This window comes from Anabrus simplex, chromosome 2 (genome assembly GCF_040414725.1).
Source record: "Anabrus simplex isolate iqAnaSimp1 chromosome 2, ASM4041472v1, whole genome shotgun sequence".
NCBI classification, from domain to species: domain Eukaryota; kingdom Metazoa; phylum Arthropoda; class Insecta; order Orthoptera; family Tettigoniidae; genus Anabrus; species Anabrus simplex.
In genome coordinates, this window is record NC_090266.1 from 622,157,726 (window position 1) to 622,179,719 (window position 21,994).

The 21,994-nt window shown below is 37.0% G+C and overlaps 1 protein-coding gene across 1 annotated transcript in view; it reads left to right on the forward strand.

Moving 5' to 3' along the window:
* Ephrin (ephrin) overlaps positions 1-21,675 on the forward strand; it is a 167,807-nt gene extending 146,132 nt beyond the window's left edge. Inside the window, exons 6-7 of the mRNA XM_068226017.1 lie at positions 2,072-2,239; positions 16,951-21,675. Of these exons, the coding sequence (XP_068082118.1) occupies positions 2,072-2,239; positions 16,951-17,099 (317 nt within the window). The 3' untranslated portion in view covers positions 17,100-21,675. The remainder of the gene's footprint in view (positions 1-2,071; positions 2,240-16,950) is intronic.
* Positions 21,676-21,994: the final 319 nt, after the last annotated feature.

The following is a 21,994-nucleotide window of genomic DNA, read 5'->3' on the forward strand; positions in this document are numbered from 1 at the left end:
AAGTTCAGCTTGCCAAGTGTACGTAGCATTTCAAGGTAATGTCTAGCAACCCATTGATGTGTTTCCATGCAATCACCTATAGGTACATGTTTTTTCTTTATGATGATTGTTATCAGATTCCCCTTGTTTTGATTTTCACCAAGAACTGATGACTGCAAGGGAGTCAAAACCGGTCTTATAATTTGATATATTTTTACAATGTTTTGAATGGTGGAACATCCCTCAAACTCTATTTTATTTCTTCTTCTTTGTCATTCTGTTCCTCATCAACTCCAGGTTCGTTCTCCACCGTAGCTACAATTTCTTGGTCTGTTTGGAATTGATGACAGTCAGCTTCCATCCGCTTGCTAATGTCATATTCATTCGATTCCTCACACCCAAGAATGTGTTGAACGAGTTCAAGGAGATTGACAGATGCAGACGCTTCTGCTGGACTCTTGATGAATACAAGACTCGGCCACAATTTCTTTCACATTTTCCTCATCACACCCTCCCATGCCTCTGCTGCCCAGTAAACCCCGTCCTTAATATCCGCGTTCTTCAGTTTTTGAAGACAAGTAAGTGAACTGTCATTCTCAAATACGTACCTGAGAAGTTTCTGTTTATACACAGGTTTTACATTTTGCAGAACGCCTTGGTCAATTGGCTGCAATATCGACGTAACATTAGGAGCCAAGAAAATTGCTCTTATTTCACCGCAGGTTCATTCACTCGCTGCTGGGTGCACTGGATTATTGTCAGTCAAGAGCTATGCTGAAAAGGCAAACTACTTTTTGCACTAAAACTTGTTACTGAGGGAACAAACTGTTCTTCAAACCATTTCTGTTCAGTTACAGTTACATATTACAGTTTTTGAATGCCCTTGGTTTTGATGATTTGCTGATAACCATTAGGGGCAATTTATTTGTTCCTGCAGCATTACTACACACTAATACAGTAACACATTCCTTACTCAAACCCAGTTGCATGAGATTCCTCTGCAGATGCAAGGCTTTTATTGGGAAGGGCCTTGAAATTTAAACCCTTTTCATTGGAGTTATACATTTCTTGCAGTGAATAATTTTCTGATGCTAACCAAGTCATTAAATTCACTGATGTAATCTTCTGCAGTGGCATGATCACCTGATAACTGTTGTCCCATTATTGTTAACTGATGTATTCCATGCCTTCTTCCATCGATCGAACCATCCAGTACTGGCAATGAATAAAACATCTCCATTCAGTAATTTCTTAATTGAAGCACCTTTCCTTGAACAAGAGGTCCACTTAACCGAGTACCTTTTTGCCTCTCCTGTGAAAACCATAAATGAAGCACTTAATCAAGTTTATTAAATTTGGACACTTTTGCTGTTTGGTAGGTTTTAAGGATGTCTGCTGACGATGCTGTACAAAACTGTTTGATTTTAGAACATCTTTTCTTCCAGTCAGAAACCGTAGTTTTTCCAACACCAAACTCGACAGATAATCTTGATGCACTGTCACCCTTATCCAACCGTTTCGGCACTTCAAGTTTTTCTTTTCCTTTCCATTTTCAAGCCTTAACTCGATTGAATTTATCACAGTATAGCGCTCCTAATAAGCTGAGACAAAGTCAGCAGCGAACTGAGGAGGGCAGAATCGCCCAGAGACCTTTAAAGCTGTGGCTTGCTGCGATGACTCACGTGTTCACGTTCTGCAGTGCTACTACCGAAAGTGTGGCAGAACTCTTAAATAAACAAAAACAAAAGTGTAACCCGTTACCGTACTTTGGCAGTTTTAAGAGACAAATTTTAACCTAGTTTTAGTTGTTTTGTCCTCTGCGGTTTCTTAACTACTGTCATTTTATACAGTATTTTATTAATGCAACTGCTAAAGAATGGACATTTCAAATTATGTAGTGTACTGCGTTATAGAAACTATTCTCCGGTTAATCTGAACAGACTCCAGTCTCAATTAGTTTGAATTAACGGGACTCCAATGTCGTAATTGAAGAGCTCCTCTTTCCCCTGTATTTTTTTATAATTAGAAATAATCTAGTGTTTTTTATATCTTCCACAAAATTGAAAGTTATTTTCTCCCAAATTTGTTTCAGCTGCCTTCAATCGTCAGCCAAGTACAACTGTGAGCACAACTGTATCGACTATGTCTCTGTCAACGACCCCAAGTGTAACGAGTACTCTTCCCACAACAGTGAAGCCCACATCATTCAAGGAGCTGGATGTTCCTAGCTACAATGTCAAGTCCACAACCAAGAAAACAAGTCAGTACCATTTCATGTTTACTAACCATGTACATGATTTTTTCAGTGCTTTGTATAGTTAGATACATAGGAGAGCATCTCAGATTCATCATTACACAAAACTTTCTTCAGACAAAATTGGTTTGTGTTCTTTGTTTTTATCCTTATTTGCAAAGAAATAGTTATTTTAAATTTCGTTTTTACTGTGTGTAACAAAATTCAAGAGACAAATTTCTAGGGACGATAGAAGGAATCGAAACAAATATGTTGTATTAAATAACCACTAGTGAGAAACTGATAATTGAGGTACTTTTTAACGTGACTGAGAATGAAACTATTAAGTTTCCATTTGATAGTAATCCCTTGCATTGCAAGACCTGCTCGTTCTTCTGACCTCATCCCACATGACTTTTTTTGAAAGGTGGGGGTTACTTGAAGAGCCTGGCACATGTGACTCCAGTTGAATCGGAGGAAGAGCTCGTCGCTTGGGTGCTTGCAACCACTTACCTTCTAAGTATGAAATTAGAATTTGGTTTAAAATACAGGGTCATTGTTGGCAAGTGCACAAAGTATTTCATGAGCGTCTTGCTTGCTTGCTTAGGGTATGAAAGAAAGGAAGAAAGAAAGAAAGAAAGAAAGAAAGAAAGAAAGAAACCATATTCTAAAATGAATTAGTATTTGCTTCATACAGAAGTTGTTGGAAATGTCCGTAGGCTTGTATGCACCACTGACTTCTTCGGACAGAGTTCCCGCTGACTCAGTGTATGTTGTATTCAGAAATTAATGATATTTTGTGGCAAATATTTTGTTTCAGCTCTTCCTCGGTGTGTGGGTTTATTATTATTATTATTATTATTATTATTATTATTATTATTATTATTAATTCATTCATTCATTCATTCATTCATTCATTCATTCATTCATTCATCGATACAGCCATCTGTGGGCCATGTTTACACAATCTACTTGCCCTTCTGTAGCGCAGACTAATGCCTTTCTCTTTGTACTCTCGTCAAATATCCTTAAGTTTTTGGCTTCTCCGTTCTCTTTCATCCACCAAGAGGTTCTGTGGCTTGTCCAGTGGATTTTTGGGTGCATCCCTCACTTTCACAACATTTTTCCTAAATTTTGTTCTGTCCTGTATCTCTTCCTCCTTGGCACCCACTTCTGCTAGGTCTTTCTGCACTTGTGTAAGCAACTCAGGCTGTTTTTTCCACTTTCCTTGTAGAAGGAGTATTTTGTTGGCCGACCTCTCCATATTCATCCTTTCAATGTGTCCATAAAAGGTCACTCTTCTTTCTCTCATCGTCAACGTAACTTTTTGTTCATTTTAGAGAGTTCCTGGTTTGATCTCAATCAAAAAGTATGTTGGTCATTTTGCAACTTCTCTGGACCCAAGATTTTTAGAAGAAACATAGTTTCTCTGTTTTTTCTTTTTTGTTTTTTTCTGTCAGTGTTTCCGCTCCATAATGGCATTCTGTTCTGACCACTATGCAGTATTGTCTTAATTTAGCTTGAATGGAAATGGACTTGGACTTGTACGTATCATGGCATAGTCTGAAGCCCATCTCAATCCTCCTCACCTTCAATTTTAATGCCTCCATTTCATTTCCACTGGGAGTGAGTCATCTGTGAAGGCTAAAGAGTCCAACATGAGAGCAATTCTTCCCAAAACCTATCTTCACCCCATTGTGAGTTTCTTTTTCAGTCATTCTCAATCTCCATTCCCTGATGACCTTTTCTAGGATGCTATTAAAGAGGAGTGAAGAAAGGTTCTCCTTGCCTTAGGTTGCTTTTAATCCAAAATGCTTTAGAGAGTTCACCCATAAATTTAACTTGAGTAAAGGTGTGTGTGATGGTTTGTCTAATTATAGCCAAGGATTTTCATCAACTCCTAACTCCTAGAGAATGTTCATGAACACTCCATGATCTACAAAATCATACGCCTTCTTGAAATCTACCAACGTTAAGATTATCCTCTCCTGGTTTCTCATTGATCATACCTTGATTATTGATTTTAGTATATATATTTGCTCTGTACACGAATGCCTTTCCCTGAACCCTGCCTAATATTGACCTATCTGTTTGTCTAAATGAGTTTCAAGTCTGTATTGCAAGGCTTCTGAGAGGATTTTGAATACTACAGGGAAAAGGAAGATACCACTGTGGTTGCTGATGCTGGCTCTCTCTCTCTCTCTCTCTCTGTGTTTTTTTTTTTTTTTCAAATCACTTGGAATTTCTTCTGCCTCCCAGATATGGGCAAATAATTCTTGTAATTTATTCACCAAATTTTCACCAGCATATTTCAGTAACTCTGCAGGAGTTGAGTCCTTCCCCGAGCTTTTTAAAATTTTTGTTCCATAATGATATCCTTAATTTCTTCTTTATTTTATGGCAAGAATCCTAGGGTTTCTCCAAAGAAAAAATCCCTCCTCAGGAGGTTCAGAGTTCAGCAGTTTCTGGAAATAGTCACCAAGTGTTCGCAGTTTTTCCTGACCCCAAGGATGAGTTTCCCTCGTTCATTTTTAAAACACAGATTTCTGGGGGTGAATCCTTTGATTTTGTTCTTAAACATGTGGTAGAAATGTTTTGTGTTGTTTTTCTTGAAATTTTCCTCTATATGGAGCAGCTGTTCTTTTTCATACCTTCTTTTCATGTTCTGAAGGATTGTTTCCTTGAGTTTCCTTTGTTCCTTGAATTCTTCAAATTGTTTTCTGGTTAGAAGCCATTTTCCGGTCCAGGAACCCAAGAACAACGGCTGAGAGGATCCGTCGAGCTGACCACACGACACCTCATAATCTGCAAACCTTTGGGCTGAGCAGCGGTCGCTTGGTCGGCCATGGCTATTTGGGGCTATTGCACCATGGGGTTTGGTTTGGTTAGAACACCATTTATTCCATGCCTCGGACCATTTCGGCAGGGTTGCTTCTTGAATTCTTTTGGCCATTTTGTCCCAGTTCAAAGACTCCAAGGCCTCAAGCTCTTGTTGGTACTTCTCAACAATTTCTTGGTTTATCTTCAGTTTGTCGGTTCAGTATCTCTTAATTATGGGTGGTGGTTTCTTGTTGGACTTCGAAATAAATTTTATCTTGACTTTAATCAGGTAGTGATCGGAATCTATATTAGCCCGCCTTTGTATTTTAACATTCAAGATTTCCAACGAGCTTGATGTGGCTATGTGATCTATTTGAAATTCTCCCAACATGGGATTTGTTGAACGATACGTCATTAACTCTTTACTTTCTCTCTTGAATGGAGTGGACATCAACTTCAGATTGAATGCTTCAGATACTTCAATAAGCCTTTCTCCATATCTGTTGGTTCTCATATGCCCAGGGTATCTGCAAACTATTTTCCTGTATTTTCTTTCTATCCAGCAATCGAAAGACAACATGGCCCGAAAGGTCCCAGCTTTTATAGCAGAGGGGAAGGTCCAGATATCTTTGGGCTGAAGCCCTAACACACCCACAATTTCCATTGGACAATCAAATAAATATCAAAAGCCCTGATTGGTTACTTAAATGTACAAAATTTCTTACTGGCTACAATCTTAAACTGGCAGGAAGAGATAGAAGTGCTGATAACCTTAGAACACCAAAAACAATGTGCAAACAACACAGTTTAGGAAACCAATGTGTACAAAATTTATCTTGAAAACTAATTTTTCATCCTCTCATCAGAGGGAACACATACGTAGGTGCTTTGAAAAGTTCTTGGAATGTACTAGAATTAAGTATCTTATCTTGGTGGAACTGCTTTTATTTTTCAACATAGTCTCCCTGTAGACTAATGCATTTGGTCCAGCGATGTTCCAAAGCCTTGATCCCATCTCGAAAATGAGATTCCTCCAGGCCTGCTAAATACCTCTCCAATTCGGCTGTCAGTTCTTCCCTTGTATAAAATCTCCGTCCACCGAGGAAAATTTTCAGCTTGGGGAATAGACGAAAGTCTGATGGTGCCAAATCAGGTTAATAAGGTGGATGTGGCAACAATTCGTACCCCAGTTCATGAAGTTTTGCCATGGCAATAACACTTGTGTGCGGCGGAGCGTTGTCCTTATGAAAGATGACTTTTTCCTTGCCAAACCAGGCCTTGTTTCGCGTATCTTTTCCTGTAGTTGGTCTAGGAGGTTTGCATAGTATTGCCCCGTAATTGTTTGGCCAGTAGGAAGATAATCTATCAGCAGAATGCCTTTTGCATCCCAGAAAACTGAGGCCATGACCTTTCCGGCCGAACGCACTGCCTTTGCTTTCTTTGGTGGTGGTGAATCAGCATGTTTCCACTGCTTTGACTGCTGTTTTGTCTCTGGGGTATAGTAGTGGACCCAAGTTTCATCTGTAGTCACAAACCGGCGCAAATAAATCTTGTTGATTGCACTGAAAACGGGCCAGACTTTGTTCGGACATTTCCAACCTGGTGCGTTTATTGTCCAGTGTCAAGAGCCGCGTCACCCGTCTTGCGGATAAGTTTTTCATACCCAATTCTTCGGTTAAAATATAATATACCCATTCAGAAGACATCCCTACAGCTTCAGCAATCTCCCGCACTTTCAGTCGACGATCCTCCATGACCATTTTATGCACTTTTGCAATAAATTCTGGGGTCGTTACACTTTTTGGCCGTCCACTACGCGGATCATCATCCAAGCTCTCCCGACCACATTTAAACTCGCTGGTCCACTTGGCAACAGTTGAAAATGAAGGAGCAGAGTCCCCCAGTGTGTTCTGAAAGTTGGCATGAATTTCCTTTGCTTTCATACCTTTCTTTTAATCACTGCTCGAATCTCAGTTTTTTCCATTGTCACAAATCACTACGCGGGAACAACAACAACAACAACAACAAAGAGTCATCACTACCACACTCCTGCAGCTAGAGCACTGACACGCCACGTGTTCACTCACAAAGGATGTGTGATTATTGCGCAGGAACCTCGTTGCTCTAGCACTGACATCTAGCGGTGATTCCGAGAACTTTTCAAACCGTCCTCGTAAGTTAACAGTAGAGACATCTTTCGATGATTGTTCAAACTTCTTCTGAAATGAGTTTCATTGTTCATGTTATAGATAGCCTTCTAAAAGACACTTAATTTCAACTCACAGAGCGGGTGTACCTCCGGTACAGACCTCCATCCTCTAAAGTCCTTCCACGCTTGACACAGTTTGAAATTTACGTTTTAGAAAATTTTGAATTTGAAGTTGATATCAGAAGGTTTCTTGATGGAGAGTTCATTTGTTATTACATAGAAAATAAGTCTTGAAGTGTTTATAACCTTGTAGAAGTACAATGTAATTATTAAATTAATGTAGTAATGGTCCACCTTTCAATACTATAATATGTAATATTCTAAATTACATTAATTAGGGACTAGTTTCGGCCTGGGCTGGCCATCTTCAGCCTTAATGTAAAACACCTAATAACTAAACAAATGTACATCCACACAATTGACATAAAAACAAATGAAAACAAATATATACAAAGTGACATTAAAAACTGGGATGGAATATGAATAAATTTGAAAATGAACTAGGTTCTAACATCTTGAGTATGTTCATCATTGAGAATAATTTCAAGTATTAAGTATTAATTTATATACACAGAACTGTTAGTTCTAATACTGCTGATCATTTCAATAGGAACTGGTAAATGTTGATCCTGTAGTTTGTCATCAAATCTATATGTGTGGTGTTAGCTATATGTAATCCATTGGACACTGCTGTAAATAACCACTAGCTGACAGGGAACTGTTAGATGTTGTTTCATCTTCAATCAAAATAATAAATGAGATGCTCTCATGGTGCTTGTTAAATCTTGCTGAAATGGTGTTGGACATTGTCAGGACAACACATGAAGATGTGGTTAACACAGATACATTGTGTCTGGTATAAAATTTTTGCGATTCATTGCGGTGCCCATGAAGTTAACCTGATAAATTAGATAAAATTAAATTAATGAATTGAATGAGAGAATGTGTTAGTTAGATGGCATAGGTTATATGAGACTTACCTCTCAATACTGCATGAGGTGTGTGGTCCATTGTTGAGTGTGCTTCAGACTAACTGTGGAAGGCTCATCTACTTCAAAAAAACTTAAAACAGACGCTAGCTCAGTAGTATTGTCAGTGATGGTTGACAGAGCCCTCATCAATTTCCTTCTCCTCAAATACTGGAATACCGATGGGAAGCTCTAAAGATTCTTTAAGTTTAGCAGTATCTGTAGCAACCGTACCACCAGACTGGACCTTTCTAATTAAAAGTTCATAAATTAATTCCTCCTTGCGCAGATACCATGGTGCAAGGACTTCCCTAGGACCAAACATAGTGAATGAGAAACTAACAGAACTTAGAAAATTCAAAAAATGGAAAACTTTTTAGAGTTCGGTTTTGAATTCTATAAATAGCCGTCAAAAGGGGCTTCATCCAGGCCCATTCAACCATGCTCTGCTGCCACTTGTTCCGGGGATTCTGTGGAACGCAGAGGTGAAAGAAAGTGCGGGCATGAATGGGTGGATAGAGAAAAGATTAAATAGTAATTTAAAATAAAATTCTGAATATATTTCTTTCCTAGGTTTCTCCTTTTCATTTCAGTTTTTACACCTTGCTAAGTAATAACAAATAGTCAGGTAAAAAAGTTTTGTTCATGAGCTCGAAAAGTCTAGAACAGACAACGACTTAACAACATGAGCTTGGAGCTCCCCAGTTACAACTTCAACAAGATCACTACTGCTGCCGTCAATAACTCCTTAAGAAGACTGAGCTCCAAAATTTACAACAGTAGGAAGAGCGTCTTTGCTCCACACAGTTACACTGTAGAAGACTGTTCTCCAAATTTTACAAGTTCAGGCCTCTTAAAGGCACAGTCTACATTTTGCCAAAACCAAACAGTACTCACTGTCTTATCTGCTCAACAGTTACATTTGAAAGGAAATGAATAATGGAAGTTAATTTTAACAGGGGTAACAAGTACCCATTCTACATGGTCTTGGAAAAGGAAAAGGTTAAAGTTACTGGCCAAAAATCAAAATGTTAGGAGGCAAACTCTTGCACTCTGAAATACACTTGAAAAATACCTAAAAACCCTATTTGGGCTGATGGCCGTAAGTTACGGAGGTGACTAGATGGAGAGAAAGTTTAAATTACAAGGAAAACATAAATTTAAAGTTTACAAAATCATAGTCACCTCAAGACCAAGTTGAAGGGGAATACAAGAGGGTTTACATTCTTTATTCCCTAATTTAAACTAAGATCTTAAACCAGATGTAGAATTTACATGGCCAGATTGCTTTAAGAAAGAAGCTTGAAACCTTCCCCTCTAGTTAACTTTCTGAGACTATTAACTATTACATGATTAAAGTATGTCTCCCATTACCTTTAGCTGGTGGACCTTCCAGAGATGGACGAGGCAAGCCCTCCCCTGCCTCCTTTACGAACACACTCTACTGCTGGGTTGGAGCAGTCGAAAGACAACATGGCCCGAAAGGTCCCAGCTTTTATAACAGAGAGGAAGGTCCAGATATCTGTGGGCTGAAGCCCTGACACACCCACAATTTCCATTGGACAATCAAATAAATATCAAAAACCCTGATTGGTTACTTAAATAAATGTACAACATTTCCTATTGGCTACAATTTTAAGCTGGTGGGAAGAGATAGAAGTGCTGATAACCTTAGAACGCCAAAAACAATCTACAATCAACACAGTTTAAGAAACCAATGTTTACAAAATTTCTCTTGAAAATGAATTGTCCATCTTCTCATCAGAGGGAGCACATAAGTTGACAGTAGAGACATCTGTCGATGAATGTTCAAACTTCTCCCAAAATGAGTTTTCATTGTTCATTATAGATGGCCTTCTGAAAGGCGCGTAATTTAAATGCACGGAACCGAGCTCGATAGCTGCAGTCGCTTAAGTGCGGCCAGTATCCAGTAATCGGGAGATTGTGGGTTTGAGCCCTACTGTCGGCAGCCCTGAAGATGGTTTTCCGTGGTTTCCCATTTTCACACCAGGCAGATGCCGGGGCTGTACCTTACTTAAGGCCACGGCCATTTCCTTTCAATTCCTAGGCCTTTCCTATCCCATCATCGCCGTAAGACATATCTGTGTTGGTGCGACGTAAAGCAAAAAAAAATAAAAAATAAAAATAAATGCACGGAGTGGGTGTACCTCCGTTATTATTATTATTATTATTATTATTATTATTATTATTATTATTATTATTATTATTATTATTATTATTATTATTATTATCTATATATTTAAAATGCTAGGCTGATTTGTGTTACATCGATTTTGAGGGAACGGTTGAACCAATTCACATCGTAAGCATTCTGACGAAAGCTCTTGGCCTGTAGATTTTCAGAGTGTCTTTAAAAGCATAAATATTTCTTGCTGTATATTTTTAAATTGTGAAAGAAAATAAAGCATTCTCATTGGTCAGTAAGCTTGGCAGTATCTTAGGCCACCTAAAGCATGAGAGCACTGATAAGCAAGCACGTTTTGGGAGGTGGAAGGTGGTAGGCACACATGCGCAATTAGACGTCTTACTCTTCAGTTGTACTTCGTATACAGGAACAGTTGCTGTTTTTGCTCCTCAACAGTTGAACAGTGCATAATACATTAAAAATTCCGCTAAATTTAAATGAGAGTTTGGTGTTTGGATTAAAATTAAATTCCAAAACAGCTCTTGATATTTGATGAGCATGGCCCAATATGGCAGAAAGCCCCAATGGCAAATAGTAATTCATTAATGTGTGTAGATCGTCTTATGAAATGTATCATTCCTCCTGGTACGAAAATTGTTGTGCCTGGGGGAGGTTTCTTAAAGGTTTTGCCTGTTTTGCCAAATGCTTATCGCCAAACAATTATTTGGTTAAAATTGTATTAAATAATCCTCTTTGAACCTTTTTCGAAACACGCCGCTTCCATAAAAGCATGTGCACATAACCACATAAAAATGGAATTAGCTGATTTTTTACAAGAAAGCGGTAATGGCTACTATCCCTCCATAGATTGTGATGGATCAAATGTTATTGAACTACGAGCCAGAATTTTAGCACATGATTACATCGTGATTGAAATTTATAGATAAACGTTCACTTCTGTGAGAAATCACATAATTTTCTCAAAAGTTGCCATTCTTAATCAGTTTGAAAATCACTGGGCTTATACATGGTACTTCAAAACTATACACTAGCGTCAACAGATTAATACTGAAAATGAAAGTTAGCTACTTCACTTTCCTACGTAATTCGTGAATTCCTTGGAATTAATGGTTTGCCTCCCCATATTCTAATACCTGGAGCCAAAGTTATGCTCCTTAGAAATGAGAAACTTTTCCCAACAGCTTCTAAACGGAACCAGATTAGGGCCTAATTCTAAGAAGTATGTATGAAAATTGTTTAGATTTGGAAATAATAAGTTGAGATAAAGCTGGACAGAGAGCTCTTTTCCCTCGAATTGACTTAACAATATCCAATTAGAAACACTTCCATTTTCTTTCAAGAGGCATCAATTTCCAATTCGCTTGGCATTTTGTATCAGATCAATAAACCTCAAGGGATGTGAGGGTCTCCGTTTACCTCAGCCAGTTTTCAGCCATGCCAGTTAAAGGTTGCAATGTCGAGAGAGCAATATTTTAAAGTTGAAATAGTTCCAAAAGGTACAAGGTTTGAGGTACAAGGAATGCACCGAGCAACGGGCTGTGTGGTTCAATCAATCAATCAATCAATCAATCAATCAATCAATACTGATCTGCATTTAGGGCAGTCGCCCAGGTGGCAGATTCCCTATCTGTTGCTTTCCTAGCCTTTTCCTAAATGATTTCAAAGAAATTGGAAATTTATTGAACATCTCCCTTGGTAAGTTATTCCAATCCCTAACTCCCCTTCCTATAAATGAATATTTGCCCCAGTTTGTCCTCTTGAATTCCAACTTTATCTTCATATTGTGATCTTTCCTACTTTTATAAACACCATTCAAACTTATTCGTCTACTAATATCATTCCACGCCATCTCTCCGCTGACAGCTCGGAACATACCACTTAAATCAGATCAAAATTTAGATGTATGGCTTTTCAGGCGTTTGCTCTATTTACCAGCATTTCGTCTTAGGTCTGACACTAGACTCATCAGAGTGGGATGTGTCAGACCCTACCCACTGATTCTGGGGTGTATGCAGGTGAACTTATCAGAAGCCTCTTATGTGGCACAGTCTGATAACTGCATACGGGAGATAAAACTCCACAATGGAATTAATGCCTGCCTAGCAATTCCAAAGACGAAATGCTGGTTAATAGAGCAAATGCCTGAAAAAGCCATACATCTAAATTTTGATCTCATTTTTGATATGCTGTATTGGTGGAAAAATATCTAATTCCCTCCATGGGAATTTAGAATTACCACATACCACTTAGTCGAGCAGCTCTTCTTCTTTCTCTCAATTCTTCCAAACCCAAACATTGCAACATTCTTGTAACGCTACTCTTTTGTCGGAAATCACCCAGAACAAATCGAGCTGCTTTTCTTTGGATTTTTTCCAGTTCTTGAATCAGGTAATCCTGGTGAGGGTCCCATACACTGGAACCATACTCTAGTTGGGGTCTTACCAGAGACTTATATGCACTCTCCTTTACATCCTTACTACAACCCCTAAACACCCTCATAACCATGTGCGGAGATCGGTACCCTTTATTTACAATCCCATTTATGTGATTACCCCAATGAAGATCTTTCCTTATATTAACACCTAGATACTTACAATGATCCCCAAAAGGAACTTTCACCCCATCAACGCAGTAATTAAAACTGAGAGGGCTTTTCCTATTTGTGAAACTCACAACCTGACTTTTAGTCCCGTTTATCAACATACCATTGCCTGCTGTCCATCTCACAAAATTTTCGAGGTCACGTTGCAGTTGCTCACAATCTTGTAACTTATTTATCACTCTATAGAGAATAACATCATCCGCAAAAAGCCTTACCTCTGATTCCACTCCTTTACTCATATCATTTATATGTATAAGAAAACATAAAGGTCCGATAACACTGCCCTGAGGAACTCCCCTCTCAACTATTAGAGGGTCAGACAAAGCTTCACCTACTCTAACTCTCTGAGATCTATTTTCTAGAAATATAGCAACCCATTCAGTCACTCTTTTGTCTAGTCCAATTGCACTCATTTTTGCCAGTAGTCTCCCATGATCTACCCTATCAAATGCTTTAGACAGGTCAATCGCGATACAGTCCATTTGACCTCCAGAATCCAAGATATCTGCTATATCTTGCTGGAATCCTACAAGTTGAGCTTCAGTGGAATAACCTTTCCTAAAACCGAATTGCCTTCTATCGAACCAGTTATTAATTTTGCAAACATGTCTAATATAATCAGAAAAAATGCCTTCCCAAAGCTTACGTACAATGCATGTCAACTTACTGGCCTGTAATTTTCAGCTTTATGTCTATCACCCTTTCCTTTATACACAGGGACTACTATAGCAACTCTCCATTCATCTGGTATAGCTCCTCTGACCAAACAATAATCAAATAAGTACTTCAGATGTGGTACTATATCCCAACCCATTGTCTTTAGTATATCCCCAGAAATCTGATCAATTCCAGCCGCTCTTCTAGTTTTCAACTTTTGTATCTTATTGTAAATGTCATTGTTATCATATGTAAATTTTATTACTTCTTCAGCCTTAGTCTCCTCCTCTATCTCGACATTATCCTTGTAACCAACAATCTTTACATACTGCTGACTAAATACTTCTGCCTTTTGAAGATCCTCACATACACACTCCCCTTGTTCATTAATTATTCTTGGAATGTCCTTCTTGGAACCTGTTTCTGCCTTAAAATACCTATGCATACTCTTCCATTTTTCACTAAAATTTGTATGACTGCCAATTATGCTTGCCATCATGTTATCCTTAGCTGCCTTCTTTGCTTGATTCAATTTTCTAGTAAGTTCCTTCAATTTCTCCTTACTTCCACAGCCATTTCTAACTCTATTTCTTTCCAGCCTGCACCTCCTTCTTAGTCTCTTTATTTCTCTATTATAATAAGGTGGGTCTTTACCATTCCTTACCACTCTTAAAGGTACAAACCTGTTTTGGCATTCCTCAACAATTTCTTTAAACCCATCCCATAGTCTGTTTACATTTTTTTTACCGTTTTCCACCGATCATAGTTACTTTTTAGAAACTGCCTCATGCCTGTTTTATCAGGCATATGGTACTGCCTAACAGTCCTACTTTTAGGTGACATAGCTGTCAGCTTGCATTCGGGAGATAGTGGGTTCGACCGCCACTGTCAGCAGCCCGGAAGATGGTTTTCCGTGGTTTGCCATTTTCACACCAAGCAAATGTTGCAGCTGTACCTTAATTAAGGCCATTGTCACTTCCTTCCCACTTCTGGCCGTTTCCTATTCCATTGTCGCTGTAAGAATTATATCTGCCGGTGTGACGTAAAGAAAATTGTAAAAAAAGAATAAAGGACAAGGAATGTATATATAAGGAAATCGTTCCATAAATATTTACTGCATTGACTGTCATGTATTGATGGGTTTCAGCTAGTTATTATTAATTCTCCAAGGAAGGTAGCCCTAATTTACGTAACAGTGCATTAGGGCTATCGTTCATAACAATACAATACTAAAGGTAAAGGACAAGATCTACTTTCACTTACTGTATGAGCTGTTTCAGAATATCGCTGGAACCGTGCGTACACTTTCTCTTCACCTGTTAGCCCATTGAAGAACATTAGCTGAACAAAGTACTGAGTAAGATTCGATCCATGCACTTGCTCTCTTTCATTCACTTTATATACTGCTGATAGTCTTTCCCTTCTTTTCATTGTATCTTGCATGGGTTACTTCTTTTTTTTTTAACTTTCCCTTTGATAAAGGCACAAACAGTGAGTTCGGGGAAGTGGGCTGAGCATGTGTTATCTATAATAGCGATACCTTCAAAAATGCTAAAACTGATCTACTTTCACTTACTGTATGAGCTGTTTCAGAATATCGCTGGAATCATGCGTACACTTTCTCTTCACCTGTCAGCCCATTGAAGAAGTGCTCTAGTATTTTGGGAATGTGTTTTGTTAATTTTTCTGTAAACAAGACCAACATACTTTTTCACCCATTGGAACCTTAATAAATTATTAACATACAGACCAAGAAATCTTTTGTTATATTTTGAAAATTGGTATGAATTAGTGGACTGAGAATCAGGACTCGGTTATATTTCATGAAAGTTTGTAGGGTTTTCTTGAAGATGAGGTCTTTGAACTGTAAAAATTGTCTGCCAGAGCAGGCAAGAACTTAGCTAAACTTAGTGTGAGGTTCCAAGAGACCAGTAGAATTTACTCAATAGTAATGAACATTAACATTTTCTCTGTGATTGAAAATATACTTTGTTATGATTTATATTCATTGTTGGATATTTGCAAGGAGCTAAGTAGTGTTGGGAGAATGGGTGTTGGATATGTTTGTTCCAGGTGAGATAAGATTGATTTAGCAAAGGGGAGAATTTTATCTGATCAAAGCCGTTCTGTCACAGACAGTAGTTAGCTGAGAGATACAGTCGCCTCAAAGAAAGACTTGTGTTTAATATCGTGGAGTTTTTTGGAGTGATTGCACCAGAATACGTTACCACAATAATGCGAATCGAATGTAGGAAGTGTATGTGTTATATGTGTAAAGTGTAAATCATACAGATGAATCTAAATATTATGTACCATTTTTCCACACTGCGATTACTCGTCAGTTTCGTCATGGACTTCCACCAACTGAAAACAAATTTCCACAGCTGGCACTTTTTTTATGTTGAAAAATTAAATAACAGCACTAACTTCCTACTTTGGACCACTGCACCAATTGACCCTCCATTTCTAACTGGCTTTTATCATCAAAGTCATAATAATAATAATAATAATAATAATAATAATAATAATAATAATAATAATAATAATAATGTTATTGGCCTTTTGTCCCACTAACTACTTTTACGGTTTTTGGAGACACCAAGGTGCCAGAATTTAGTTCTGCAGGAGTTCTTTTACGTGCCAGTAAATCTACAGACATGAGGCTGACGTATTTGAGCACCTTCAAATACCACCGGACTGAGCAAGGATCGAACCTGTCAAGTTGGAGTCAGAAAGCCAGTGCCTCAAACATCTGAGCCAGTCAGCAAGATGGTAGAGCACATTGCTCCCAACCGATGCAGAAATACCACCTGAAATGTAAACAGAGATCTGCTGCTATTGCAATCAGTCTAGCATCACATTTAAAGATGATAAACGTCTTGTTAACTTACTTTTAGGATAACTCTTGTATAAAGGGCTGGTTAATGATTAGGGAGATTTTTAATTGGTTCATGTAGTGAACAATAAGAGAAGACAGCTCACATAGAGGCTAAATTTCTTATAATTAATGGGATTGGAAGTTTCAAAAATATGGAATTAGGAGGTAACACAAGCATATACTGAACATATTTCATGATTTTCATTATGTCAATTCTTGTTCCTCCTAGCATGCAATAGTGATGGATCAGTGTGTATACCTTCATCATCTTTCGTCTTCAACTTTGCTACTATGTGATATTTTGGTGTACGAAGTGAAAATAATAAAAGATTATATATATTTTTTTATAAAATATATGAGATTCCAGTATAGTGGAATTCATTGTTTGTGATTTTATAAAATTGCCATTCTGATTTAAATATCCTTCTCTTTTTCAGATGAGTATGACAAACATCCAAATGAAGTACTGAAGAATGAGGAGCTGACTTACAATGGATCTAGGGCACCACATGGACATACATGCTGGATGTTGCTGATCTGCAGTTGTGTTGTTGCAATTCTTGCAGTACGACTAGTCGGGCGGTGAGGAGGAGTATTCGTCGAAATATCCGCTCCTTGTAATATAATTGTACATTATTTATGTGCCGTACGTGGCTTTTGACTGAGCAAGGGAGGAAGGCTTTCCCACAGGCATGAATACCAGAGTCCCAATCATGTCCATGTTCTGCTGGATCACAGAGCTCAAACCACGATGGCTACCCCTGCCCCACCTCAATCCTGCACCTTCCACCCCACAATTCCTCTCCATATGTATCAGCAGTTACTGCCAAGAATGAAAAGGTAAGAGAAAGAGAGATTTATTTAAGATTTTTCTTTGTACATTGAGAGCGATCGGACCAGGCCTGTTTCATCTTGGCAAAACTGTGTGGACTAGACAACCAAAACAATGTTAATAGTGTGAAATATATGGTACAACAAGTCTCTATCTCTCTCTAACAAAATTAGTGATGTGAACTAGTGGCACGCGTGCAACTTTTGAAGTGTTTAAGTTCTGAAGAATAATGAATCACTAAAAGTAAGTGTTGACCTCTTCACCTTCTTTATCTTCCTTTTGGTATTATTGAAGAATAGTTCATCACATCCTGTTTATTTGAACTTTTACATATTTCAAACATATGGAGTCTGAAGGTATAATTGTCCTTCTCTGATAAGAAAACTTCCTGACGGAATCTCCATGGCAGTCGTCACCATATCATCACATTGTTCTTTTCCTGGTTCAGCCATTGATGGGCAGTGGATAGCTTGTTCTCCCCTGGCACTTAACAGGAGTCAGACTGCTGCAGAGACAGGAAAGCAAGTTGTGTGTGTAAATGTGTGTGTTCCTCTGCCTATTCACATGTGCATGTACATATATGCACCTATTTGCCTACATGTTTGTGTGTATGTGCATATATGTTTGTGTGGAAAGACACACACAAAAACACACAAGCAATATGTGTGCGTGTGTATATATATATATTATATGTAAGTATGAATGATGGAATTGTGTATGTATATTTGAATGTATTGATGTATGAATATTAAGATGGATGAGTGATAGGATGCATGGCAGCATTTTGACAAGTATGTTGTGATAGTACTTAGTAAGTAGATGTATAAAATAACTCATTGTGAACAAAGTACTATTTCTTATAGTTGCCTTGTTACAGTGTATGAAACTATTTTCTAGGACACAAGTTATAGAGGGAGAGTATTCACAATGAAAATATAGAATGATACACACAAAATATCTACATTTTGGCAGTCTTTTGTGGAAGCTTGTCTCTTTGCCAATTGTTTGCTGTATGCTATTGTATCTGCTGATGCTTAATCTTGTACTGATATAGCTGTTGTTTTCCTGAAATGTTAACCCTCTGTAAAGAAAATTCCTGTTCAATTGATTATATGTCTTCAAAATAAGTCTTCGGTGAGGGTAGTGTGCAGAGGCTGAGTTAAACAAAACAGTGTGGTAGGAATCGGTATTAAAGCCAAATTTTTCATTAATGCTCTGGGGAGCAGGTCCGAATATGAGGCTGTGTGCCTCTAAACTCTGCCGTGATTTTTACCATTGGATTCGTGCCTTAAAGTATCTCTAATCTGCCCATGTTTCTCAGTATTTCATATAACCTCTGTGCACTTCCTAGACCATTGGAACAGCATGTGAGCTCTAGCGGAGAGGTTTGACCCCTGTCTCTTGTTCCAAGTGTGGCACTCCATAGATTTAACCTTGGGCTATCTTTCATTATTTTAAAATTTAGATGCTACCATAGAGTGACAATACAGAGACCCAAATGTGTCCGACTTTCAGCAACGAGTGATGCAATGTCATTCATAAGTTGCAAGAAACGTATTAATGCCAGATATATATGGAAAGGTTACTCATAGATTGGTGAAACTGAATTAAATATCATTTTTAGACTTGAAACAGATATTAGTTGTTCTGTAATTATGTATGTGTATATATGGTATGAGTATTTAAGTGCCATAAATGGATATGTTTGCTGTCTTTTACTTTATGTATACAGAACACAGGCTTTCACAATGAAAATATAAGTATTTATCCTTATATATTTCTTAGTAATGGATGCTCTTATATTTGAGGTAGATTGACAAAATTTCCTGGACTGCTAATTAGAGTTAAACATTGTAGGTTATGCCTGAAAAGCATTCAGGCTGTGCATCATGATGACAACAAAGTGACTCATTCTTGTAGGATATTAGTTTACATACTAAATCATTAACTTTTGGTCATTGGAGATGACAGGAAGCCTGCTGTATTGTCTTGATCCACCATCACTAGTGCACAAATTGATCAGCTAACCCTTAGAAATGTTGTGCATTCAGTGCCTTTAAGAATAGTAGGAAATAAAAGGTATGGTTCAATATAATGATTGCTTTCTGCAAGGAACCACTATACTTCAGATAGAAGATGGGGAAATTTGTTGTTTATGTGATTCTGATAGATATATATATATCATTCTTAACTTGTTAGCTAAATTTTATTAATAATATTATGAAATTTAAAGTGACTGCATTATTTTCTTTCCTCGTCTTCTGTCTGACTAAGTTGGCCTTCATAGTATAATCTTTGTCAAGGTTCATGTCATGTCATGTCATGAAATTATATGCAGAGGAATTGATGTGGTCAAAGTGAATTTCATTGAAATAAAAGCATGCTCCGAATTTAGAAATCAGAGGAAAGTACATAAGTGGTTTTACTTGACTGAAGAGTTGTGTGAATATTTCCAAAGATTGCAGGAAATGAACTCACACATAAATATATATCTTCAGATGAAGTGAAAACTTTGTTGTTGCTGGAGATTGATAAAGACTCTATATACACTGAAAAATGTATTTAGTCTCCTTAAATGTACCTATTGTGTTCCCTTTATTGTGCTAAGCATTTCTATTAATATATGGAATTTGACTGTATGTTGTGAAGTTGCCATGGAATCTGAAAAAATAATGGATGCAATATCTGTCTACCTGTGTTGAGAGATCCATGAAGTTCCTCTACTTTTTTTTCCATCTTAGGAAAGAAAGTTACCCCTTGAATAATGATGTAAATACTTTAATTATTGTACAATTAAAGGAACAGGAACCATCATTATGATGAAGAACTTGTGTGCTACTGCAAACATTTTACAGAAGTTTATCCTTATCTTAAATTTGATCATCATTCTTTACATTTATCTTTATAAAACTTACTCATTTCAACCAACTTCTGTTGTTCTACTTCTGACAAGTTCTGTTCCATTATTTATTATCTCTGTTTCATCCATGTTAGTTTCATTATGGGTCTGTTTTCTTTGTCTAGATGATCTTTGAATAGGCTATAGGGACATGTAATTTCTGTACAAGAGGTGACTTATTCATTTAAAATGATTGAAAAAATTATGGGCGACTTAACAAGGAAAGGCTATAAATAATTTGTTACTATTTAATACTTTTTTAATTTTTATATGTGTGCGTAGGCTACATCAGCAATGATAAAGTATGAGTGAATAGATAACTCTTAGGAGTATCACCTTCCAGTTCATAGTTTCTCATAACTGTTGATCATGGTTGAGTACAGGAACCATCTATACACATACATTCCTAAGTAACTGTTTATATACTTGCTCAGGCTAATGCAACTGATGCATAGGCAAGAGATTCATGTAATATGGATACCAAATATTAATATTCTTCTAAAAGCAAGGAACAATTTGATCTCTCTAAATAAAACTAAGCTTTCTTTACTTCCTACTTTAATATACTTATTATGCATTTGTTAAGGTGAGATACAGTATTAACTATCACTTCTTTTCTCTCTACTAGCATGTGCTGCTTTTCATTTGAATAACTTTCAAAATTAAATATAAAATACCCAATGCTTCCCTTTGATCACTTAATTTTGTATTTATCATCTAACTGTGTGAACAGTTTGAATTAAATCAAGCTAATTTCCAGGAGGGCATAATTTATATAATGTAGGTACATATTATCTTTCTAAATCTGTCATAGCCACACTTGAACTGGAGAAAATGAGGTTTTCAATTTATTCAAAAGTTATACTTATCCACTCATTAACAAAGATCTCAAGAGCATTATTCAAGGGAACTCTTCAGTGTGATACAGACTACTCAATTCCTTACCTATTTGAAATGAGAAGTAATGTATATTATTTTCAGTGACTATGCTAATGAATTTAACCCTTGCAACTAGTTTGTTGGAATTATATGATTTGAAATTCATTTGTATGGCAAGGTTATTTTGAGAGAATTACAAGGTACAAGAGGTAATGTCCTGTTGTATTGTGATTCATTTTCAAAATTTCCTCCAAGCATCTTATTATTTTGGTCAAATTTACTTCCTGAGTGTAATTTTATATGTGGGATACCTCTCCAAGTATAATACATGAATATGTAATAGGCTTGAAGTATTAATAAGTGACGTAAACAGTATACTTGTTGTTCATGATGATGGTTTGTTTGTACAGAGGAAATTTCATAGTGTTTTCAAAAGAGTATCTTTCTATGAATAAAACAATTTTATCTTTCTGTATATTCACTGTCAAATAAAAATGTGAATGTTATACAATGCAATGCAAAATTTGAATGCTATATATTTTTATTCAAGTAATTTAAGTCAGAAATCAGATATGCAAGTTGCCTGGAGTAAACTCAGAACTTTCAAAAATCAAAAGCTTATTTTATTTTTGTTCTGTTCAGGAACAGCGACTGTAAAAATTAATCCAAATTCTTTAAGTGAAAGATACACCGAATTGCAAAGAATTGACTTCAGTTTTAATTTTTTTTAAAGTCAAGTTTATGGATGTAGCTTGGAGGTGACAAAATTATAGCGTGTCTTATTAATGAAGTAGGCAAAAAGAACTAATAATATATATTTATCAAAGGAATGAAGAATTTTGATAGAAAATACTAAACTTTATATGTTAAA